Here is a 21,403-nt window from a genome sequence, read left to right as displayed (position 1 = left end):
GTGTGTGTGTGTCTCATGAATCTAGATTTCCTGCATTTGCCCCATTTCCCTCTAAGCCCATCTCATCTGTGTACTGATTAAAATTTCACAGTGGAATCTGATTGTATTTATGAAAAATGTTCATTAACACACAGAGGATAAATAGGGTTGTCTGGGAGGTCAGAGAACCAATTATCTGATCAGTGAGCCTTGGGAAAATCAGCCGTAAAAATCCTACTCGTAGTGTCACCTCGCAGTGCAACAAGAATGTAGGCCCAATGGCCTAACAGTTTTTATTCTGTTTACCCGTCACTCTAATGCAGGGGTTTCCAACTTGGGGTCCATGGACCCCTTGCTTAATGGCTTAAAAAAAGGTTGGGAGCTCCTGAGGAACATGCTGCCCCTGGACTCTTGATATCTCACTCTTCAAGGCCCCCCACTTGCTCTTATTCCTTTCCCTTTACAAGAAACATTATCTCCCACCATCCAAGCCATTCTCTCTTCTTGCTGCTGCCATCAGGAAGGAGGTGCAGAACCCTTAGGTCTCACACCACCAGGATCAGGAACAGCCATGACCACTCAAGCATCAGGCTCCTGAAGCAGCATGGGCATCTTCACTCACCTCAACACCAAGTTTTTCCACAAGCTATGGACTCACCTACAACTTTACAACTCTTGTACTCAGTGTTACTTAATTACTTATTTATGGTGATTATTATTATTTGCTTTTTTATCATAATTGCACAGTTTGTCTTCTCTTGCACATTGGTTGTTTGTCAGTCTTTGTGTGTAGTTCTTCATTGATTCTACTGTGTTTCTTTGTTTCTGTTATGAATGACCTGCAAGAAAACCAATCTCAGAGTTGTATATGGTTAAATATATGTACTTTGATAATAAATTTACTTTTGAATTTGAACTTTTCAAGCAGGTTTACCCAATCGACCTCTGCTAGCTCCTACATAATTCCCTGAAATTAGCCCTGCTCCAGTTTGGTACCCAGATCTGTGGTTCTATCCTATCCTGCTGCATCACTGTCTTAAAGCTGAAAGAATTATGGTCAAAGTGACCACTTCATTTACCTGCTCTGCCTTTACTGAATGGTACGAAGATCAAGCCAACACATGTTCCCAGAGAAAATAGTAATGACTGATTTTATTTTTCAGATCATGGCGTCCGTTAAAATTGAATGTGTCATGAACGGGCGGTATTCAGTTGCAGAAAGCCCAGTGTGGGAAGAGAAGGACGGCACTCTTCTCTATACGGATATCACTGAACAGAATGTGTACAGGTGGAATCCTGTTGATAACCAAGTTAAAAAAATCCATGTTGGTAAGAAAATTGTGTCTCAATTTACTTCTGAACTGAATAAGGGCAGAACAAACTGTTTGCCAGCCATCACACCCCTCATGCTCCCTAAACCTTAATGGGTCTTTTATCTTGTCTCACCGTACTGTGTTGAGATACTGTAAGCCGTGCTTCTTGTAATGTTATTCCTCCTTGCTTTTCGCCTCAGTGATGCACCATCAATAACTCACACTGAGACGTAAGGCGAGATATCGGCTTTTATTGACTGGAAGAAGGAACCAGGAGTGAGTGTCCATCATACTATGACCTGGAGACTGAGGCCGAGCATCAGGCCTCAGATCGCCTTTATACAGGGGCCTGTGGGAGGAGCCACAGGAGCAGTCAGCAGGGGGCGTGTCCAGACAGGCACATAGTTCACCACACTCAGCAACCTTTTTAATGATCTGTATTGCTCTCATTTTTACTGGGCTCGAGACGGATTGTGTGAGGGGAGTTTGGTGAGGACGCTATTGGGTTGAGCAAGGCGCTGGAGTATCTTGGCACCTGGAGAAAACACACGCGTTGGGAAATTATTGTTACATGTGAGTTGGCTGGAGGAGTGGAGATATGTCTCTGGTGTAGGGCACTCCTTTTCCCCTGCTAGCTGCAGGTCACCCTTGGGCAGGTTTAAGCACCTGATTAGCCCCTTCCCCCCCAACCCAACCCCAGTCAGGGTCACATGAAGCCAAGGTGTATGGTGGATGGTCGTTTGAGCAGCCGGTGTATATCACAAGCCCTGGTTATGCCACCACTGATGCCAGGCAGACATCCTGAAAAGTATTGATAATGGCTGAGGTCAGCCATCTTGTAAAGATACTGCCCAGAAGGAGTAATAGCAAACCACTTCCGTAGAAAATTTTTCCACGAACAATCATAGTCATGAGACTGTGATCGCCCACATCATATGACATGGCACATAATGATGATGACGACTGGGGGTAGAAGATGTGAGGTGCTATTACAGCCAAAGTAAAGGTCAAACCCGTGATCGGTGAGGCCTGGGGTTGATACCCACAGGTCAGCGAAGTCCGGAGGGTAAAACTGAAGGTGGAATGTCAGAGCTTAGCAAGCTGGGAGGTAGAATGCCGGAAGGTCAAAGACCAGAGTTGCGAGTCTGGAGGTAGAGGTCCAAAGGTCGCAGACCCTGGGTTGGTTTGTCCGGAGGTCAGAGGCCTGATATCTGTGAGTCTGAGAATCTGGAGCCAGGGGCTAGATGCCCAAAGGTGACCTGTCATGGGGTTGGAGGTCTATATGTGTGTATGTGTGGGTGGGAAGAGGGCTTGTTACCCTGTTGTTCTCTTGTTTCATTGCTGTTGCTGCTTGTGTTGTCGTGCTGAACGTTGTGGGCATGTTATGTTGGCACTGGAATCAGTGATGACCCTGCAGCACATCTTTGGGCATGCTGGCTGTTGCTGCAAATGATGCATTTCACTGCACAAGTTTCAGTGTACATATGATAAATAAATCTGAATCTAAATAATTATGATGTTACGGCAAAACTAAACTGTCCATTTTAACCAAATAACCCATTTTCCTCAGTTAAATGACTTTGGTGAGAAGGTGTATAAGTTCCCACATATGTGTTGCTAAACATACAATTCCATCCCACCATCTCTTCTGGAAGGGGTTTGCAACATTAAGCACACCATACACATGGAAGTTGTAACTTCTTGTATCTTACCCAATTTCCCTCGGGGTCAATAAACTATGTCTGTCTGTGTGAGTTGGGCAGATGAAGACTATGTTTACCTTCCTTGTAGATAAAAGTTGTAACTGGAATGTGCTGCAGAAAAATGTTCTAAAACATAATCTTTTTTTTTGTTACTGTGTGTTTTCAGATGCACCTGCTGGTTCTGTTGTTCCTCGAAATTCTGGGGGTTACGTCCTGGCTCTTGGAAAAAGGTTTGCTTTTTTGGATTGGGAGAAACAGGTGGTTACTGACATAACTGAGATCGAACGTGAGAAATCAAACATTAAATTCAACGATGGCAAGGCTGACCCAGCGGGGCGCTTTCTGGCAGGTTTGAGTTTTAGACATATCTTGCTAGTACCACCTTATTCCACTGTGTCTCAATTCATCAGCTACTGAATCCCACCTTCCCCCAACTCCCCACCCATGCCTTTGTTACCTCAATACTTGATTATTCCAATTCTCTCTTCAGTGGCCTCTCACTCTCTGCCTTCTTCAAGTTGAACTCATCCAAAAGTCTGCCCTTCATGTCCTATCTTCCTGATCTATCACCAATCTGCATTGACTTTTGCAATCTGACAGCTTTAAAATAGTCACAGAGAGTTGAACAGCACAGACATAGCCTCTTGGGCCCAGTTTGTCCCCACCAAACAAGTTATCTAGTCTGATTTGCCTGCATTTGGCCCATATCCTTCTCTACCTTTCTTCTCCGTGTACCTGTATAGATGTCTTTTAAACATTATAATTCTACTTGCCTCTACTCTTGAAAGAGAGAATTTAAAAAGGAAGAGAAAAAAAGAAATGGGGATAGAGTGAGATAGAGAGTTACAAGAGCATTGAAAGAAATGAGAGAAGGAAAAGGAGAGAAAGGAGAGAGTGTGGGAGTGTATAGTAAATGCAGTGAGTATCCAAGTATGCATGTTGCTAAGAAGGTATTTTGAGAGGCAGTGACATTTATTCTGACCTTCAGTCATGGCAATCTGAGATTTTAAGTACTGGATTTTTTTAGGAAAGGTACAATTTTAATACAGTATTGCCATTTTATTTCAGGGACAATGGGAATGGAGACTCGTCCAGGTATAATTGAAAGGCACCAGGGATCTCTTTATGCCTTGCAGACAGATCATTTGGTGGTCAAACACTTGGACCAGGTGGATATTTCCAATGGTCTAGCGTGGTCATTGGATCACAAGATCTTCTACTATATAGACAGCTTGCGTTTTTCTGTCGATGCATTTGACTATGATCTGCAGTCAGGGAAGATCTGTGAGTATTGCACTTTTATTCATTTGCATGCTTAATTATTCTAACTTATTTATAAGATTCAGGATTGCTTAATGTCATTTCCAGTGCACAACTGTAAAGGAGAACAAAATAATTGCTACTCAGGATCCGATACAGAACAAAAATAAACACAATGAGATGAAGAATGCAATAATTTAAAAAAAAACACTATAAAAAATAAATATTGATTGATTGAGATACAGTGTGGGAGTCGCACCACCCAGCAACCCCTGATTTAACCCTAGACTAATCACGGGACAATTTACAATGACCAATTAACTTACCAATCAGTACGGCTTTGGACTGTGGGGGGAACCTGAGCACCCGGTGGAAAACCATGCAGTCACAGGGAGAACGTACAAACTCCTTACAGGTAGCAACGGGAATTAAACCCGGGTTGCCAGTACTGTAAAGTCTTGTGCTAACTACAGTGGTACAGTGCCACCTGTACATAGCCTGTATGCTATCATACGTAGCTTTTCTATGTACAAACTGTATTTAAATAAGCTATCTAAATACATAAGCTAGCTTATAGATAGAGATTGATTGTGTGCTCATAAAGTGATGCTAGGCACAGGAGTGTCTGTCCATAAGGTGACTTTGACAGGAAATGATAAACAGGTGGTGCAGTGTATATCCAGTAATTTTTCTGTGAGCTGCCCACAAAAAGTCACCAACTACCATCAGCGCTATTATAAAAAAAATATTCTTAATACTTTATTTTTTCTTCTCATTATTGATATATTGCTTAGCTTTTTTAATCAGTTATTTGCTAATTTAATTCTTCATTGTATATAATAATATATTGACTTGATTACCTTAATGTATTTTTTTGGTTGATCTTCAATAATAATAAAATATTTTAAAAATGAAATGAAAAAAAATCTCAATCAGTGTTTGTTTAATGACTAGTTTTTTGTAAAAGTCTATTGTATTTCCTTTTTCCTGTAAATGCCTGCAAAGGAAGGATATAATAATATATAATAAATTTACTTTGAACTTTGAATAATGTGGATGATACATCAGATGTTAGCTGGAATTAGTTGCCCAGAGTTCAAGTTGGAGCTGGCTACCCCTCTGGCCTGTTGTTTCCCCTCATTAGTACCTTTTTGGTATTAAGTAGTGTGGCAACGGCATTCACTTATCCTACATTTTAGTAGTCCGTCTAGCAGCTGGACAGCCGATTGTGGATCAGGAGATGAGCAGAGCAAGCAGTCTCTTGTAGCAATCATACAAAGGGTGATTGATAAGATTGTGGCCTAAAGTAAAAGGAGTCCATTTTAGAAACCCCAGCACATTTATTTTTCAACATAGTCCCCTCCTACGTTTACACACTTAGTCCAGCGGTCGTGGAGCATACGGATCTTGGACCTCCAGAAAGTGTCCACAGATGAGTGATTGACAAGTTTGTGGCCTAAGGTGGAAGGAGATGAGTTACACAGCTCTCTTTAAATGCATATGCAGGTCAACTCTGAATGATTATTCAGAAAGTTTGAAGTTAATAATTCATCTCCTTCTACCTTAGGCGATGAACCTATCTATCACCCCTAATGAGTTATTAACTTTAAACTTTCTGCATAATCACTCAAAGAGTTGAACTTCATGTGCATTTAACAAGAGCTGTGTAACTCATCTTCTACCTTAGGCCACAAACTTATCAATCACCCATCTGTGGACATTTTCTGGAGGTCCAAGATCCGTATGCTCCACGACCGCTGGACTAAGTGTGTAAATGTAAGAGGAGACTGTGTTGAAAAATAAATGTGCTAGGTTTTCTAAAATTGACTCCTTCTACCTTAGACCACAAAGTTATCAATCACCCCTTGTAGGAGTGGAATAAGTATCATGAGAGGGTGAACAAAACAGCCGTAATTGAATGATAGAGCAGACTTAATGGGCCAAGTGGTCTAATTCTAGTCCTATGACTAAATACTTCATACTGAGTGAATGTGATTACTCCGTCTCAGTTCACCTATGCATTTATTCATTCTTCAAATACTTCACGAGTTTCTGCTTGTTGTTCTATGCACACAAAATGTTGAAAGAACCCAACAAGTCAGAGGGCACCTATGGTGGGGGATAAATAGCCAATGTGTCGGACTGTGACTTGTCCCAATGAAGGGTCTCAGCCCAAAACATTGATTGTTTCTTCCTCTCCATAGATGCTGCCTCGCCTGCTGAGTTCCACCAGCATTTTGTGTGTGTCCCTAAAAACAATTGTTTTCTCTCTTCCCCAGTTCTCTTGAAGGAAACTAGACCTGAGATGTTAACTATTTCTCTTCCCACAGATGCAGCCTGACCTGCTGAGTGTTTCCAGCATTTTCTGTTTTACTTCAGATTTCCAGAATCAGTTTATTGATTTTTCAATTCCTGTGAGATAAAATACATTCAAGAAGTAGTAATCATTTGTAAACTATCTGTATGTTTTGAATAGCAAATCGAAGGGTCGTTTACAAGCTTGAACAAGGTGTGATCATACCTGACGGGCAATGCATTGACAATGAAGGGAAGCTCTGGGTTGCTTGTTATAACGGCGGGAGCGTCCTTCGTATTGACCCAGAGACAGGTGAGAACACTACTTCAGGAGATTTCTATTTAGTTCATCCCAAGCAAGAGCCTAGGTTGGGAGAAAGAATCAGGAGTAATGAAGGAGAAACCAGAAATTAGGATTTAGGAGAGTTCTGACTTGTACACTAACTGAGAGGAATGAGGGGGTATCTCATTCCTGTCAAATACTCCACAATTTGAAACCTATCAAATATTGAAAGGCCTAGTTCCCAAAGTGGGCGATATTCCCCCCCCACCCCTGGGGGATGAGTGAGTTTGTAAAGGGGCGCACAGTAGCAAGGGTGGGGGCGCATAGCTGAAGGATTACACTTCAATTTAAGAAATGATGAGCATTTGATCCTTAGCGCCTCATAATTGATTACATTTATCATTTGATCACCTCATCTCTTGCTAATCTACTTAGACTTTGCTCGAAGTTATAGTCGTAATAAAGCAATTGGACACATGTATTTGGCATATTATGTGAAATTTAGACTGAAGAAATTTGTTATTTCTGGACCCATCTCGAGCATTATTGCCTTTCACTACTGTGGTCCAGTGTTAGCTAGTATGATTCTCATACTCTAAACACACTGTGACACAACTCCTGTGAATTAGGTAACATTTAGAATCTGCCCTTTCGAATGGTCTTGACCACATTTCTCTAGTCCATGGCCCCATCGAGATAGATATTGCTGCCTCACTTTATGTACTTTCAGGCGGAGGGTCGGGTTTTGTCTGAGCTATGATGATGTCATAACTTCCGCCATTATTGATCACAGCACTTGGACTTAAACAATACGTGATTGACCATGGTTGTTAATCCATAATGAAAATGACAGAAGCAGACCAAAGCAGAAAGAAGTATAGGCAGTATAGCGTGGAGTATCTGAAATATGGATTTATACCAGAACCAAGCAACCAACAGTAGCCAAAGGTCAAAACGTTTTTTTTTCCAAATGAACCAATGAAACCATCTAAGCTCCTTGAAGAGAATACACTCTGCTAAAGCAAACAAGAACTTGGTTTATTTTCAGTCACTTCATGAAAACTTTCAGAAATGGAAAACACTTCAAACCATGTTTGCCAGCAGTTCACAACTGTTTCAAGTGATTCATGAAATAAGTGAGAGGAGAGGCTTCCTGAAGCAGAAATGAGGTGATTCTTGAAGAAACAAAGAAACCGTTGATGCCAATCCCAGCTAAGAAGTATCTTTTCTGAAGAGACTACGAATAGTGAGTTTTCTCAAAGTAACTGACCTTTCACTGAAGTGGCCACCACACAACACCCAAACCATGTAAGGATTAACAAAAGTGTGTGCCACGTATGGATTATACCAAGTGTCAGTCACATCCGAAATGCACCGAATGCCGCTGATTAACCCCTATCCTTTGGGTTCGTTCGAAGCCTGCAATCTTCACACTCTCTTGCTTTCTCTCTCTCTCCTACAATTGCACAACCATCGACTGCAAGTCCCCAACAAAGCGACTGCCAACAATCTGCAGTCCCCCCCTTTTATACCAGTGGGATATGCCATCATGTGATGCTCACAGGTAACAAATTCATGGGACATTCATGGGAATTGATACTCATGGGAATCACAAGACACTCAGGGGAATCGACACTGTGGACAGGTAACAACAAAACAGTAATGGTTTGTGTGCTTCATACAGCATTTCATTGCTCATTGCTGAATCTGGAAAGCCCAATACAGACAGACAGACATACTTTATTGATCCCGAGGGAAATTGGGTTTCGTTACAGCCGCACCAACCAAGAATAGTGAAGAAATATAGCAATATAAAAACCATAAATAATTAAATAATAATAAGTTAATCATGCCAAGTGGAAATAAGTCCAGGACCAGCCTATTGGCTCAGGGTGTCTGACACTCCAAGGGAGGAGTTATAAAGTTTGATGGCCACAGGTAGGAATGACGCTTGGTATAATCCATACGTGGCACACACTTTTGTTAATCCTTACATGGTTTGGGTGTTGTGTGGTGACCACTTCGGCGAAAGGTCAGTTACTTTGAGAAAATTCACTCTTCGTAGTCATAATTGGAGAAGAACTGATTCTGCCAGCAGTAAGGGAGGTTCTGAGTATGATTTTGCATATGTCACCAGACCAGATAATAAGAGGGATTCCATTCAGCGACAACACTGTTGAAAGATGAACAGAAGAGATGTCTGAGAATGTGGAAGGTACAATGTGCAACATACTTAGGACAACAACATTTGCTCTTTTGATGATTTAACTTTGCCATGCAATGAATTATTGCTTCTTGGTTACGTTCGCTTCATAAAAGATAAAAATATGATTCAAGAGTTATTACTAGCAAGGACACTAGAAACAGATATAAAGGGAGAGTCAGTATTTAGGTTGCTGAACAATTTATCAAAGGGAAAGACATTGCTCTCACCAGCATTCTTGCTTCTGCAACAGATGGGGCATCATCAATCACAGGATGCCACCGTCTTGAAGAAGTCTGTACAATTCACTGTGTAATTCACAGACAGCATCTTGTCGCAAATAAACCTAAGTGATCAGCTGCACAAATCATTAAATCCTGTTATCACAGTGGTAAATAAAATCAAGTCCCATGCTCTCAGTTCTCAACCACTGTATTTCTAGAGCTTTGAATTGAGAATTTCTATTGCTGTTGCCCACAGAAATCAGATGGCTTTCAAAAGGAAACTAACTGAGATGCTTTTGAAACTGGGATAAGATTCTTTGAAAACTTGAATGCTTCATTCAGTAATCGATTCATGAATATTAGGATGGCATTGCTTATTTGTCAGAATTATTCACAAAGTTTAATCAGATCTTCAATTGTAAGGAAATGATGTAAATATTATTAAAGTCAAGTCAGTCGTCTCCACAATTGTCCAAGTTAACCATATTTAAGTGCAATACTGGGCATCATGACCTTTTCCAACTTCTGATCCTCCCTGAGTTGGAAGAGAAAGGAAGAATACCAGATGACGATCTTCTCGCATACCTGGTTAAGCTGCATAAAGTCATGTCAGATAGGGTTCAGGATCTTGACCCAAATTCCAGCCTGGATAATTATCCATTCCTGAAAACTTTTAATGAGGAATTAACAGGAAGGATGGAGGAAGAACTGATCTTGCTACAAAATTATTGAACTGAAGCTGAGGTTCAAAAAATCATATCAAGTCAACTAAATCTCTGAACGCTATCCTGCACTGTGGTAAAAAGGTCAAGATGTTCTTTATTGCCTTTCCAACATCATATTTAGTGGAGTGTGGTTTCAGTGCAATTGCTTAACTTCTTTCAAAGCAATGAAATAGAATGCAAATTACTAAAAGGGTGTATTTGAGACTCCTGAGTGATATTCAGCCTGATGTTAAGGAGCTCTTATCATGTCACCAAGCCTCATTGAAAGGTGAAAAGGCAATGAAGGAGTGAATAGTTGGACTACTAATGTATGCTTTAATATTGTTTATGAAAATCGATTTTACTGTAATTAATAAAGAGATAATTTTATTTGTAGCATTAACTAGATTTGAATATTTTTGCAATGACTTGTCACTGCTTTGAATTTGCAGTTCCTATTTTCTTTCACTGTGCATTGTACACCTTTATAGTTTTTATGTAATGGCTGGTCAGGGAGAGGTGGACACTATGAGTGTGGTTTCGGAGCCAAGAGGCAGTAACCCCAAAAAATTTGGGAACCATTGGCCAAGATAGGATGGACTTGGGGAGGATGTTTTTCTATAGTGAGGGAGTCTAGAACCAGAGGGCACAGCCTCAGATTAGAAGGAGATCCCTTTAGAACGGAGATGAGGATGAATTTATTAGCCATAGGGCGTGAACCTGTGGAATCTGTGACAAAGTCATTGTGTCTATTTAAAGTGGAAGTTGATAGGTTCTTAATTAGTAAGGATGTCAAAGGTTATAGGGCAAAGGTAGGAGAACGGGGTTGAGAGGGATAATAAATCAGCCATGTATCTCAACAGACTCAGTGGCTGAATGGCCAAATTCTGCTCCTATATCTTGTGGTCTTATGACCTTGGCAGGCCGAAGGGGAATTCCAAGGAGTTGAACCACACCAGTATTATTTGTTTATTTATTTGCACCATCTGTATTCTTTATGCACATTAGTTGTTTGTCAGTCTTTTATTATGCATAGTTTTTTCCTAAATTTTATTGTATTTCTTTATTTTCCTGTAAATGCCTGCAAGAAAATGAACCTCGAAGTAGACTATGATGACGTATACACACTTTGATAATAACTTTGACTTTGTCCTGGTCTATGAACTTGCCTTTCATTCAAGTGATGGTGGAAGACCTTGCTCCTTCAGTTCTTACTGTCACTACTCAGCCCTTTCAATGCCCACACCCTGGCTAATTCTGCACTCTACCTCTGCAGAATAAAGCTTCTTCTCCTCGCCATCGTTCATCCTTCTCCCCTTCAATGATGTTTGCTTTTCTAACTTCCACTGCAATACATTATTTCTTTCCCTGCCATTCATTTCCCTCTTTCAATACCATAGAATGCTGTTCCCATTTGATTCTGTTGGGAATATAATATTAATGAGCCATGATCAGTTATAAATCAGCCATGATCGACATGGAGCAGACTCGATGAGCTGAATGGCCTCATTCTGCTCCTATAGCTCATTGTTGTATGATCCTAATCAAAGTTGGGTCCAGTCCAATGCACATAGTTGTACAAGTAACCAAGGACGTTCTTTATTGCAGGTAAAAAGATGCAGACAGTGAAGCTGCCTGTCAGTAAGACAACATCTTGCTGTTTTGGAGGAAAAGATTATGCCGACCTTTACGTAACATCAGCTACCAAAGGGTTGGACCAGGAGTCACTTCAGAGAGAGCCGCTGGCTGGTGGGATTTTTAAGGTACATTGAATCATCTTTCCGAATGCTGAATGCTATTAGCAATGGAGTTGCATTTTAATGGGGCATCCACCCACTTGTCTTTGCCCCATCCCGTAAACTTTTTAATCTAGATTTAAAGGGCAATACAGCACAGAAGCAGGATTCGTGAGCATTTGCTGTAAGGAGAGATTGTTTTCTCTAGGGCATCAGAGACTGAAGCACAACCTGATAAAAGTACGCAAATTATGAGAGGCGCAAGCTGGGCAGAGCAAGTTTTCCTCCGGGGTGGAAATATAAAATTTTAAGAAGTGAGAGTGAAGGTTGTTTCATCCTGGGATAATCGCAAATGGTCTGCCATACATTCAGGTGCCCGTGGTTCAGGTGCAGAGGTGGGCAGAGTATGGTGGCTGGCTGGCAGATGGCACAGGAGCACAAGAGAGTAGGAACGGGGGTAGGCCACCAGACCCCTCGGGACAGACGCACCACTCAGTTCAAGATTGTTTAATGCCCTTTTCTGTACACAAGTGTAAAGGATAATGGAATAACCATTATGAAATAAGTATCATCATGGCTGATCAACTCCTCCTTTTGTACCAGTTTTGATACTGGCCTTTGATACCAGTCATAAAACGTCCTCTTCATGATTTAGCCTCTGCATCCCTCTGGGATAGAAAACTCCGGAAATTTTCATACAGAAGTGCTTTCCAATGGAGAGTACAGGTCAGCAACAAAGAACCTCAAACAAGGGAAAATCTGCAGATGCTGGAAATGCTTCTGAAGGGTCTCAGCACGAAATATCAATTGTACATTTTTCCCATAGATGCTGCCTGATCAAAAATCCTGTCTGGTTTGCCCTTCACTGAATCAGGTTGCCCTGACCAGGTTTATCTGACATTGCTCTGCTGATATTGTGTAGATGGGCAATTACACCAACCTTTCTAGTGGCATAAGTCAGTTAGTCATAGAGCCATCTACAGCACATCGACCCATCCCACAGACCCATTGACATGCACCTAGACCATAGCCCTCCATATGCTTCCCAGCCATGTACTTATCCAAATTACTCTTAAATGTTGAAATTCAACCTGTATCCACCACTTGCACTAGCAGCTCACTTCACACTCTCACCACCCTCTGAGTGAATAAGTTCCTCCTTAAGTTCCCCTTAAACATTTCACCTTTCACTCTCAACCCATCAGCTCTAGTCTAGTCTCACCCAACCTCCGTGTTTATGTAAAATTTTAGAGGGTGTAACTTTAGGAAAAAAGAACAGAAGTATAAAGGAGATTTGTGAGGAAAGTTTTTACACAGTAGTTACAGTGCCTATAAAAAGTATTTATCCCTCTTGGAAGTTTTCATTTTTTATTGTTTACAACATTGAATCCCAGTGGATATAATCTGACTGTCTTGACACTGATCAACAGATTAAAAACTCTTTTGTGTCAAAGTGCAAACAGATCTCTATAAAGTGACCTAAATTAATTACAAATAAAAAACACAAAATACTTGATTGAGTAAGTATTCACCCCTTTGAAGTGTGGATAGGTCTCTATCAGCTTTGCACATCTGGACACTGCAATTTTTTTCCCATTCTTCTTTACAAAATTGCCCAAGCTCTGTCAGATTGCATGGGGATTGTGAGTGAATAGCCCTTTTCAAGTCCTGTCACAAGTTCTCAATTGGATTGAGGTCTCAACTCTGATTTGGCCAGAAGAGTACATTAACTTTGTTGTTTTTAAGCCATTCCTGTGTAACTTTGGTTTTATGCTTGGGGTCATTGTCTTGCTGCAAAACCAATCTTCTCCCAAGTTGCAGTTCTCTTGCAGACTGCATCAGATTTTCTTCCAGGATTTCTCTGTATGTTGCTGCATTCATTTTACCCTCTACCTTCACAAGCCTTCCAGGGCCTGCTGCGGTGAAGCAGCCCCACAGCATGATGCGGCCACCACCATGCTTCATGGTAGGGATGGTGTGTTTTTGATTATATATGGCTTACACTGAACATAGCATTTAGTCTGGTGGCCAAAAAGCTCAATTTTGGTTTCGTCAGACCATAAAACCTTTTTCCAGCTGACTTCAGAGTCTCCCACATGCCTTCTGGCAAACTCTTGCCAAGATTTCAAATGAGTTTTTTTCAACAGTGGGTTTCTCTTTGCCACTCTCTCATTAAGCTGCAACTGGTGAAGTACCTGGACAACAGTTATTGCAAGCACAGTCTCTCCCATCTCGGCCACTGAAGTTTGTGGTTCCCTTCTTGCACGGTCACTCGGTTTTTGAAGACAGCCTGCTCTTGGCAGATTTACAGCTGTGCCATATTCTTTCCATTTCTTGATGATTGTCTTAACTGTACTCCAAGGGATATTCGGTGACTTGGAAATTTTCTTGTATCCATCTCCTGACTTGTACTTTTTAATAACCTTTTTGCAGAGTTGCTTGGAGTGTTCTTTTGTCTTCATGCTGTAGTTTTTGCCAGGATACTGACTTACCTGCAGTTGTACCTTTCAGATACAGGTGTATTTTTACTACAATCAATTGAAACACCTTGACTGTACATGGTAATCTCCATTTAACTAATTATATGACTTTTGAAACCAATTGGCTGCACTAGTGATGATTTGCTGTGTCATATTGGGGGGGGGGGGTGAATACTTATGCAATCGATTATTTTGTGTTTTATACTTGTAATTAATTTAGATCACTTTAGAGGTCTGATTTCACTTTGACATGAAAGAGTCTTTTTCTGTTGATCAGTGTCAAAAAGTGCCAAAGTAAATCCACCGTGATTCATTGTTGTAAAACAGTAAAACATGAAACCTTCTGGGGGTTGGTGGTGAATAATTTTTATAGACACTGTACCTATAACAGGCTGCTAGAGAAGAGGTGGAAGCAGATACAATGACAATGTTTAAGAGGCATTTAGACAGGCAGGGCTGGTGGGGTATAGAGCATGTGTGTAGACAGATGGGATGTTTAAATTGGCATAATGCTTAGCACAGACATTGTGGGTCGAAGGGCATGTTCTGTGTATTACTGTTCTATGTTCTTAAATCTGTATGTTTTTATTACCATGGGACAAAGATTCTGACCATGTACCCTATTTACAGTACTGTGCAAAGCAAAAGACTTTTGTGCATCTATAGCTAGGGTACCCAAAACTTTTGCACAGTACTGTTATTTGTCAAGATGGAGTGAGGAGCTAGTTTGCTAATCTGATGAGAGCAAAGGATGTTGGGAATAGTGACGGTGGAGCATTGGGGGAGGGGTGTGGGACAGGTGGCAAAGAAGGAGTGCCAAGGGCAGGGGGTTGGCACGGGTGCAGGCAAACACAGTGCTGAGACACCAGTCAAGGACATTTGATTCTAAACAATTGTTTATTGATCATTTCAGAATCTCTCTCTGGTGCTTCTCACTCTCTCCCCCCTTACTTCCCCTTTTCCCAACCATGATTCCCCTCTCCCTGCCCCCTTTCCACTCTCAGTCCATAAAAGAGACCCATGTCAGAATCAGGTTTACCATCACTTACATAATTAATGAAATTGTTTTTTTTTTGTGGCAACAGTATATAGTGCGATACATAAAATTACTACAGTACTGTGCAAAAGTCTGAAGTACCCTAGTTATAAATTTGTGCCTGGAACTTTTGCACAGTACTGTTTGCCTCTCACAATTTTATAAATTGTATATCTATCAGTACACACCTGAGCTTCTTTCATACCAGGGATAGCAAACTCAGCCTGTTCAATCTCTCCCCATCACGTCCATGCCCCATACCCATTAATGCAAGCATGTCATTTGCCACCTTCACTACCCTATTGACCTGTGCTGCCACATTCAAGCCACCAGAGCCTTGAACCCCAATGTCTTTCTGCTTACTAATGTTCTACTATTTACTGTGTGTGCTCTTCTCTATTTGACATCCCAAAATGCACTGCTACAACCATTGTAGGCGGAATCTCTGATGGAGATGAGAGGGCGTACAGGAGCGAGATATACCAGCTAGTTGAGTGGTGTCACAGCAACAACCTGGCACTCAATGTCAGTAAGACCAAAGAGCTGATTGTTGGACTTCAAGAAGGGTAAGATGAGATCACAAACCAATCCTCATAGAGGAATCAGAAGTGGAGAGAGTGAGCAGCTTCAAGTTCCTGGGTGTCAAGATCTCTAAGGATCTAACCTGGTCCCAACATATTGATGCAACTATAAAGGCAAGATGGTGGCTTTATTTCATTATGAGTTTGAAGAGATTTGGTTTGTCACCTAAAACACTCAAAAACTTCTTAGATGTGCCATGGAGAGCATTTTGACTGGCCGCATCACCGTCTAGTGTGTGGGGTGGGGGGGGGGGGGGTTGTGGGACCAAAAGAAGCTGCTGAAAGTTGTACAGTTAGTCAGCTCCGTCTTGGGTTCCAGCCACCATAGTATCAGGACATCTTCAAGGAGTGGTGCTTCAGAAAGCCGACATCCATTATTAAGGACCTCCATCACCCAGGACATGCCCTCTTCTCACTGTTACCATCAGGAAGGAGGTACAGAATCCAGAAGGCACACTCAGTGATTCAGGAACAGCTTCCTCCCCTCTGCCATCCGATTCCTAAATGGACATGAACACTACCACACTTTTTAAAAAAATATTTCTGTTTATGCACTATTTTTAATTTAACTATTTAATGTAAATATATACTTACTGTAATTGATTTACTTTTTAAGTTTTTCTTTCTATAATGTCATGTATTGCATTGAACTGTTGCTGCTAAGGTAACAAATTTCACGACACATGCTGGTGATAATAAATCTGATTCTGACCTCACACTTGTTGAGATTAAATCCCTTTTTCCAATGCTCTGCCCAATTTTCTGGCTGATTTATTTGCTGCTGTGGAAATAAATGTTTCTCACTTTCCAGAGCGCCTCCAATTTCCCTGTCATTGCCAAACTTCCTAACCATACCTCTTACATTCACATCCAAGTTGTTAGGATATTAGTTGAAGTTGTATGAGACATTGGTGACGGCTAATTTGGAGTAATGTGTGCAGTTCTGGTCACGTACCTAAAGATATCAAACAATTTAAAAAGTACAGTGAAAGTTTGCAAGGATTTTGCCAGGACTGGAGGACCTGGGTTATAAGGAAAGATTGAATAGGTTAGGACTTTATTCCTTGGAGCACAGGAGAATGAGGGAAGATTTGCTAGAGGTATACAAAATGATAGGGTCGGCTGGTGGTGTAGTGGCATCAGCACTGGACTTCCAGGCAGATGATCCTGAGTTCAAGCCCAGCTGGGTCCCAACCTGGGCAGCAGCAGTAACTGCGCAGAAGAAAGGCCTGGCAATCTACTTCCAGATCTTGCCATGGAAACCCTATGGACCCTCTGGTCAATGAAGAGTTGGACTGGAAAATCATGAGGGGTACAGATAGGATACCCATCTATAGGTAAGCAGACTTTTTTTTCCCTAAGTTTGGCCGAGACTGGAACTAGAAGTCATGGGCTAAGTGTGAAAGGTGAAATGTTAAGGGGGACATGAGAGGGAACTTCTTTATCCTGAGGGCGGGGGGAATGTGCAACAAGCTGCCAGTGCAAGTGTGAATGCATTTAATGTGTGTTGCTTTGTATTCCCAGCACCTGCAGACTTTCTCACATTTGTACTTCATTTTATCTATCTTATGCATTGACGCTCTCCTGATCCCTCCTCTCCTGAAGCCATTTGCTCTGTGCTAGGTTCTATCCCATGAATGCTGGCTTCTACTGATATCTTCCTAAGTGGGCTTACTGCATCTGCTTGCCCACTCATGGGCATCAGGTTTCACTGAAGACATCGCAGTTCAACCAGATTCTGCCACAAACAAGCTTTACTATACTTTACCTTTACGTCAATTCAAAGATAACCAAATACTGATCAGGAGCAAAATTTTCAAATCCACAGGTGTTGAAACCAACAATAGTAGTGTTCCACTGGGCATTATTACTGGGAGTTTATTCATTAGTTTGGTTCATATAGTCCTGGTGCGATCGCCTCTACATTGGAGACACCCATGCAGGTTGGCGGACTGCTTCGTCAAGCACCTTTGTTCTGTCTGCCACAAAAAGCAGAAACTCCAGGCGGCTACCCATTTCAATTTCACTCCCCATTCCCATTCTGACATGCCAGTCCATGGCCTCTTCTACAGCCATGATGAAGCCAAACTCCGGTTGGAGGAGCAACACCTCATATTTTGTCCAGGTAGCCTCCAACCTGATGGGCATGAAAAGCGATTTCTCTAACTTATGGTAATTATTCCTACCCCCCACCCTTCCTATTCCCAAGTCTGGTTATCAATTTCCCCCTTCTCTTCTCTTCACCTGCACATCACCTCCGTCTGGTTCTCCCTCCTTCCCTTTCTCCCATGAACCACTGTCCTCCTGTTAGATTCCTTCTCCTTCAGCTCTTTACCTCTTTCACCTATCAACTCTCAGACTCAACACGTACAAACAAGCTGGATGAACTCAGCAGGTTGGGCAGCATCCCAGACCTCTCAGACTCATTCTTCAATACCCCTCCCCCATGTACCTGACCCACCCACGTACTCCTCACCTAGTCTCACTTATCACCTTCCAACTAGTACTCCTTACCCTCCCCCCAACCTCCTTACCCTTCCCTCTCACCTCCAAAGGACATGCTGTTATTTGTCTACTGTAAATTGCCGCGTGAGGGTGAGTGTGAGTACTGTGCTCTTTTCCTACGATGCTGCCTGGCCAGCTGAGTTCCTCCATCACATTTGTGTGTGCTCCCTGCTGAGTTCTCTCTGACTAAAGTCTGTATAATTTTTCAAAGATTTATGAGGAGAAGTTTAACTATTTACTGGCAGATATTTTGAAGATGTAAACAAGAAATTTCAAAGTGAATGAGTACCATTTTATTTCTATTTCCCAGGTTACAGGACTGGGCGTGAAGGGGATTCCACCACATTCTTTCATGGGATAGAAAATTTCCTAGCAGCTTCACTGCCAATGGAAAAGAAACCCAGCAAACAGCTGCATGAAGAAAATGAATGAAAATTACACTATATCTAACTCTACTGACTTACAGTTTTCTATTCAACGTGTGCAGATGTAGAACTATAACAGTAGTGCTAATTCACAGTGTAGAAAAAGTCCAAACAAAGTTACTTCTGTCTAAGAGGGGTAAACGTGGCTTTTCCTTCTCACTCTCTCTTCTGAGCCTCTTCAAAACACAGAGACTCTTTCTGATGGTGTATTCTATGGGATCTTTGTTCTCCCATTGACAAGCGTGCCAGTGATTCACCAGTGCGTAACTATGGTGAACAATTCAGTGCCTTGAATTATTCCGAGGGTTTATTCGCAGAAGATGTGAAAATCCTCTCTAGGAAGCAAGCTTGTAAAAGTACAGCATATTGGGATTTTCAAAATCTTTGCGAACCCTTTTATCGCATTGAGAAAGTGGATGCACCCATTTAGCTTTAAAATGTGAGAAAATGGCCAAAAATAAGCCACAGTGTTATTTTTTTTTAAATTTATTGAGAGATACGGTACATTAACAGCCTCTTCTGGCCCAATGAGCCTGTGCTGCCCATTACACTCATGCAATCAATTAGCCTGCTAACCCGTACGTCTTTGGAATTTGGGAGAAAACCAAAGCACCTGGAAGAAACACACACTGTCACGGGCAGAACATGCAGACTCCTTACAGACAGTGGTAGGAAATGAACCCGTGTCGCCAGCACTATGCAAGCCGCTTCGCTACTGTCCCATTTCTAAGTTTGTGCTGGAAATTCTCCCATCCATTTTTAACTTCTCCTTAGACAATGAAGGAAGTGATCAACTCACTGAGTTCACTGTTAACTCTCAGCAAAGTTATCAGTCTCATTCTCCCACTTGTTTCCCCACAACCCATTCTCTTTCTTATCCCCCTTGGGGCAATTTACAGCAGATAATCTTCCTAATAACAGCATGTGCTTTGGAGGTGAGAGGGAACCCATGCAGACACAGAGAGAATGTGCTAACTCTGTACAAAGTGTTCCGCCACTGTGTCACCACAATTCACAGTGATAATTTTATCAGTAATGCCAAATGCAGAGATTGAATAACCTTCTATATGCAGTCTGAAAATGTGATCGATTATAAACGTAACTCTATTGATTTTCTCCTGGGTGGGGCTGGGGGTTTAAGTGTGGGTTCCTGCATTGGTTTAGTGACTAGATTCCAAGCAGCGTCTGACTATTAGCACTTGGCTTCTCCCGCTCTCTTCGGTGTTAATAGTCCCCTGCACTGTGGGTAATAATAAAAAAATGTTAACCACTCAGTGTGTCTGGTGTTATTGGACAAATTTAAGCAGAATAGATTTGAGGTTCTTACACCTGCAGAAATCCCCACTTAGAATCACAGAGCTAAGAAAATAGCCTGAAACATTCTGCAAGGTGAAATGGTGGAAGGTTGAGATTTAAGAGCAATTTAGATAGGTGCATCAAAAGGCAGATGATGGAGGAATATGAAGTAATACTGGACAGAAATAAGCCCTTTGGCCCATCTGGTTCATGCTGCCAAAATGCCCATTCAAGCTTTCTCATTTTCCAGCATTAAGTCCTATAACGCTAACATATAACATTCTAAATCTTAACAATTCACATACCTGACCAACTGTCTTTTAAAAGTTGCTAATACAAGAGGGCTTAATTGAATTGACTTTATTTCTTACATCTTTCACATACATGAGTAAAATTCTTTACGTTATGTGTCCGTCTAAATGTGCAATTTGTAGTAATATATAAGTACTCTGTACAAAAGGAGAGTCAATATAACATAGAAATACAATTATATCAGCATGAATTAATCAGTCTGATGGCCTGGTGGAAGAAGCCGTCCCAGAGCTTGTTGGTCCTGACTTTTATGCTGCAGTACTGTTTCCCAGATGCTAGTAGCTGGAACAGTTTATGGTTGGGGTGACTCAGGTCCCCAATGATCCTTCGGGCCCTTTTTACACACCTGTCTTTGTAAATGTCCTGAATACTGGGAAGTTCACATCTACAGATATACTGGGAAGTTCACATCTACAGATGCGCTGGGCTGTCCACACCACTCTCTGCAGAGTCCTGCGATTGAGGGAAGTACAGTTCCCATACCAGGCAGTGATGCAGCCAGTCAGGATGCTGTCAATTGTGCCCCTGTAGAAAGTTCTTAGGATTCAGGGACTCATGCTGAACTTCTTCAACTGTCCGAGGTGAAAGAGGTGCTGTTGTGCTTTTTTCACCACACAGCGGAATGTACAGACCATGTGAGACCCTCAGTGATGTCTATGCTGAGGAACTTAAAGCTGTTCACCCTCTCAACCCCAGATCCATTGACAGGGGGTTAGCCTGTCTCCATTCCTCCTGCAGTCCATAGCCAGCTCCTTTGTATTTTCAACATTGAGGGAGAGTTTGTTTTCTTGACAACACTGTGTCAGGGTGATGACTTCTTTGTAGAAGGCTGCCTTGTTATTATTTGAGATAAAGCCATTCAATGTAGTATCGTCAGCAAATTTGATTAGCAGATTGGAGCTATGAGAGGTGACGCTGTCATGGGTATACAGAGAGTAAAGGAGAGGGCTTAGGACACAGCCCTGAGGGGCTCCTGTGTTGAGGGAGCCCATTCTTACCACTTGCTGGCAACCTGACAGGAAGTCCATGATACAGTTCTTGTCAAGCCTGGAGGGAACTGTGGTGTTG

General features: G+C 41.8%; 1 protein-coding gene across 6 annotated transcripts in view; it reads left to right on the top strand.

Annotated features, from left to right (window-relative positions):
- LOC132391086 (regucalcin-like) overlaps positions 1-19,218 on the top strand; it is a 33,943-nt gene extending 14,725 nt beyond the window's left edge. For 5 of the 6 annotated variants that reach the window (XM_059963816.1, XM_059963818.1, XM_059963819.1 and 2 more), the window contains 6 exons: positions 1,143-1,308; positions 3,162-3,344; positions 4,064-4,279; positions 6,732-6,863; positions 11,573-11,727; positions 18,613-19,218. In XM_059963816.1, coding sequence (XP_059819799.1) covers positions 1,143-1,308; positions 3,162-3,344; positions 4,064-4,279; positions 6,732-6,863; positions 11,573-11,727; positions 18,613-18,663 — 903 coding nt within the window. In that variant the 3' untranslated portion in view covers positions 18,664-19,218. The remainder of the gene's footprint in view (positions 1-1,142; positions 1,309-3,161; positions 3,345-4,063; positions 4,280-6,731; positions 6,864-11,572; positions 11,728-18,612) is intronic. The other variant, XM_059963817.1, reaches the window with a different exon arrangement.
- Positions 19,219-21,403: the final 2,185 nt, after the last annotated feature.

Source organism: Hypanus sabinus, chromosome 3, assembly GCF_030144855.1.
Source record: "Hypanus sabinus isolate sHypSab1 chromosome 3, sHypSab1.hap1, whole genome shotgun sequence".
NCBI lineage: Eukaryota > Metazoa > Chordata > Chondrichthyes > Myliobatiformes > Dasyatidae > Hypanus > Hypanus sabinus.
This window is presented reverse-complemented; position numbering and strand designations above follow the sequence as displayed.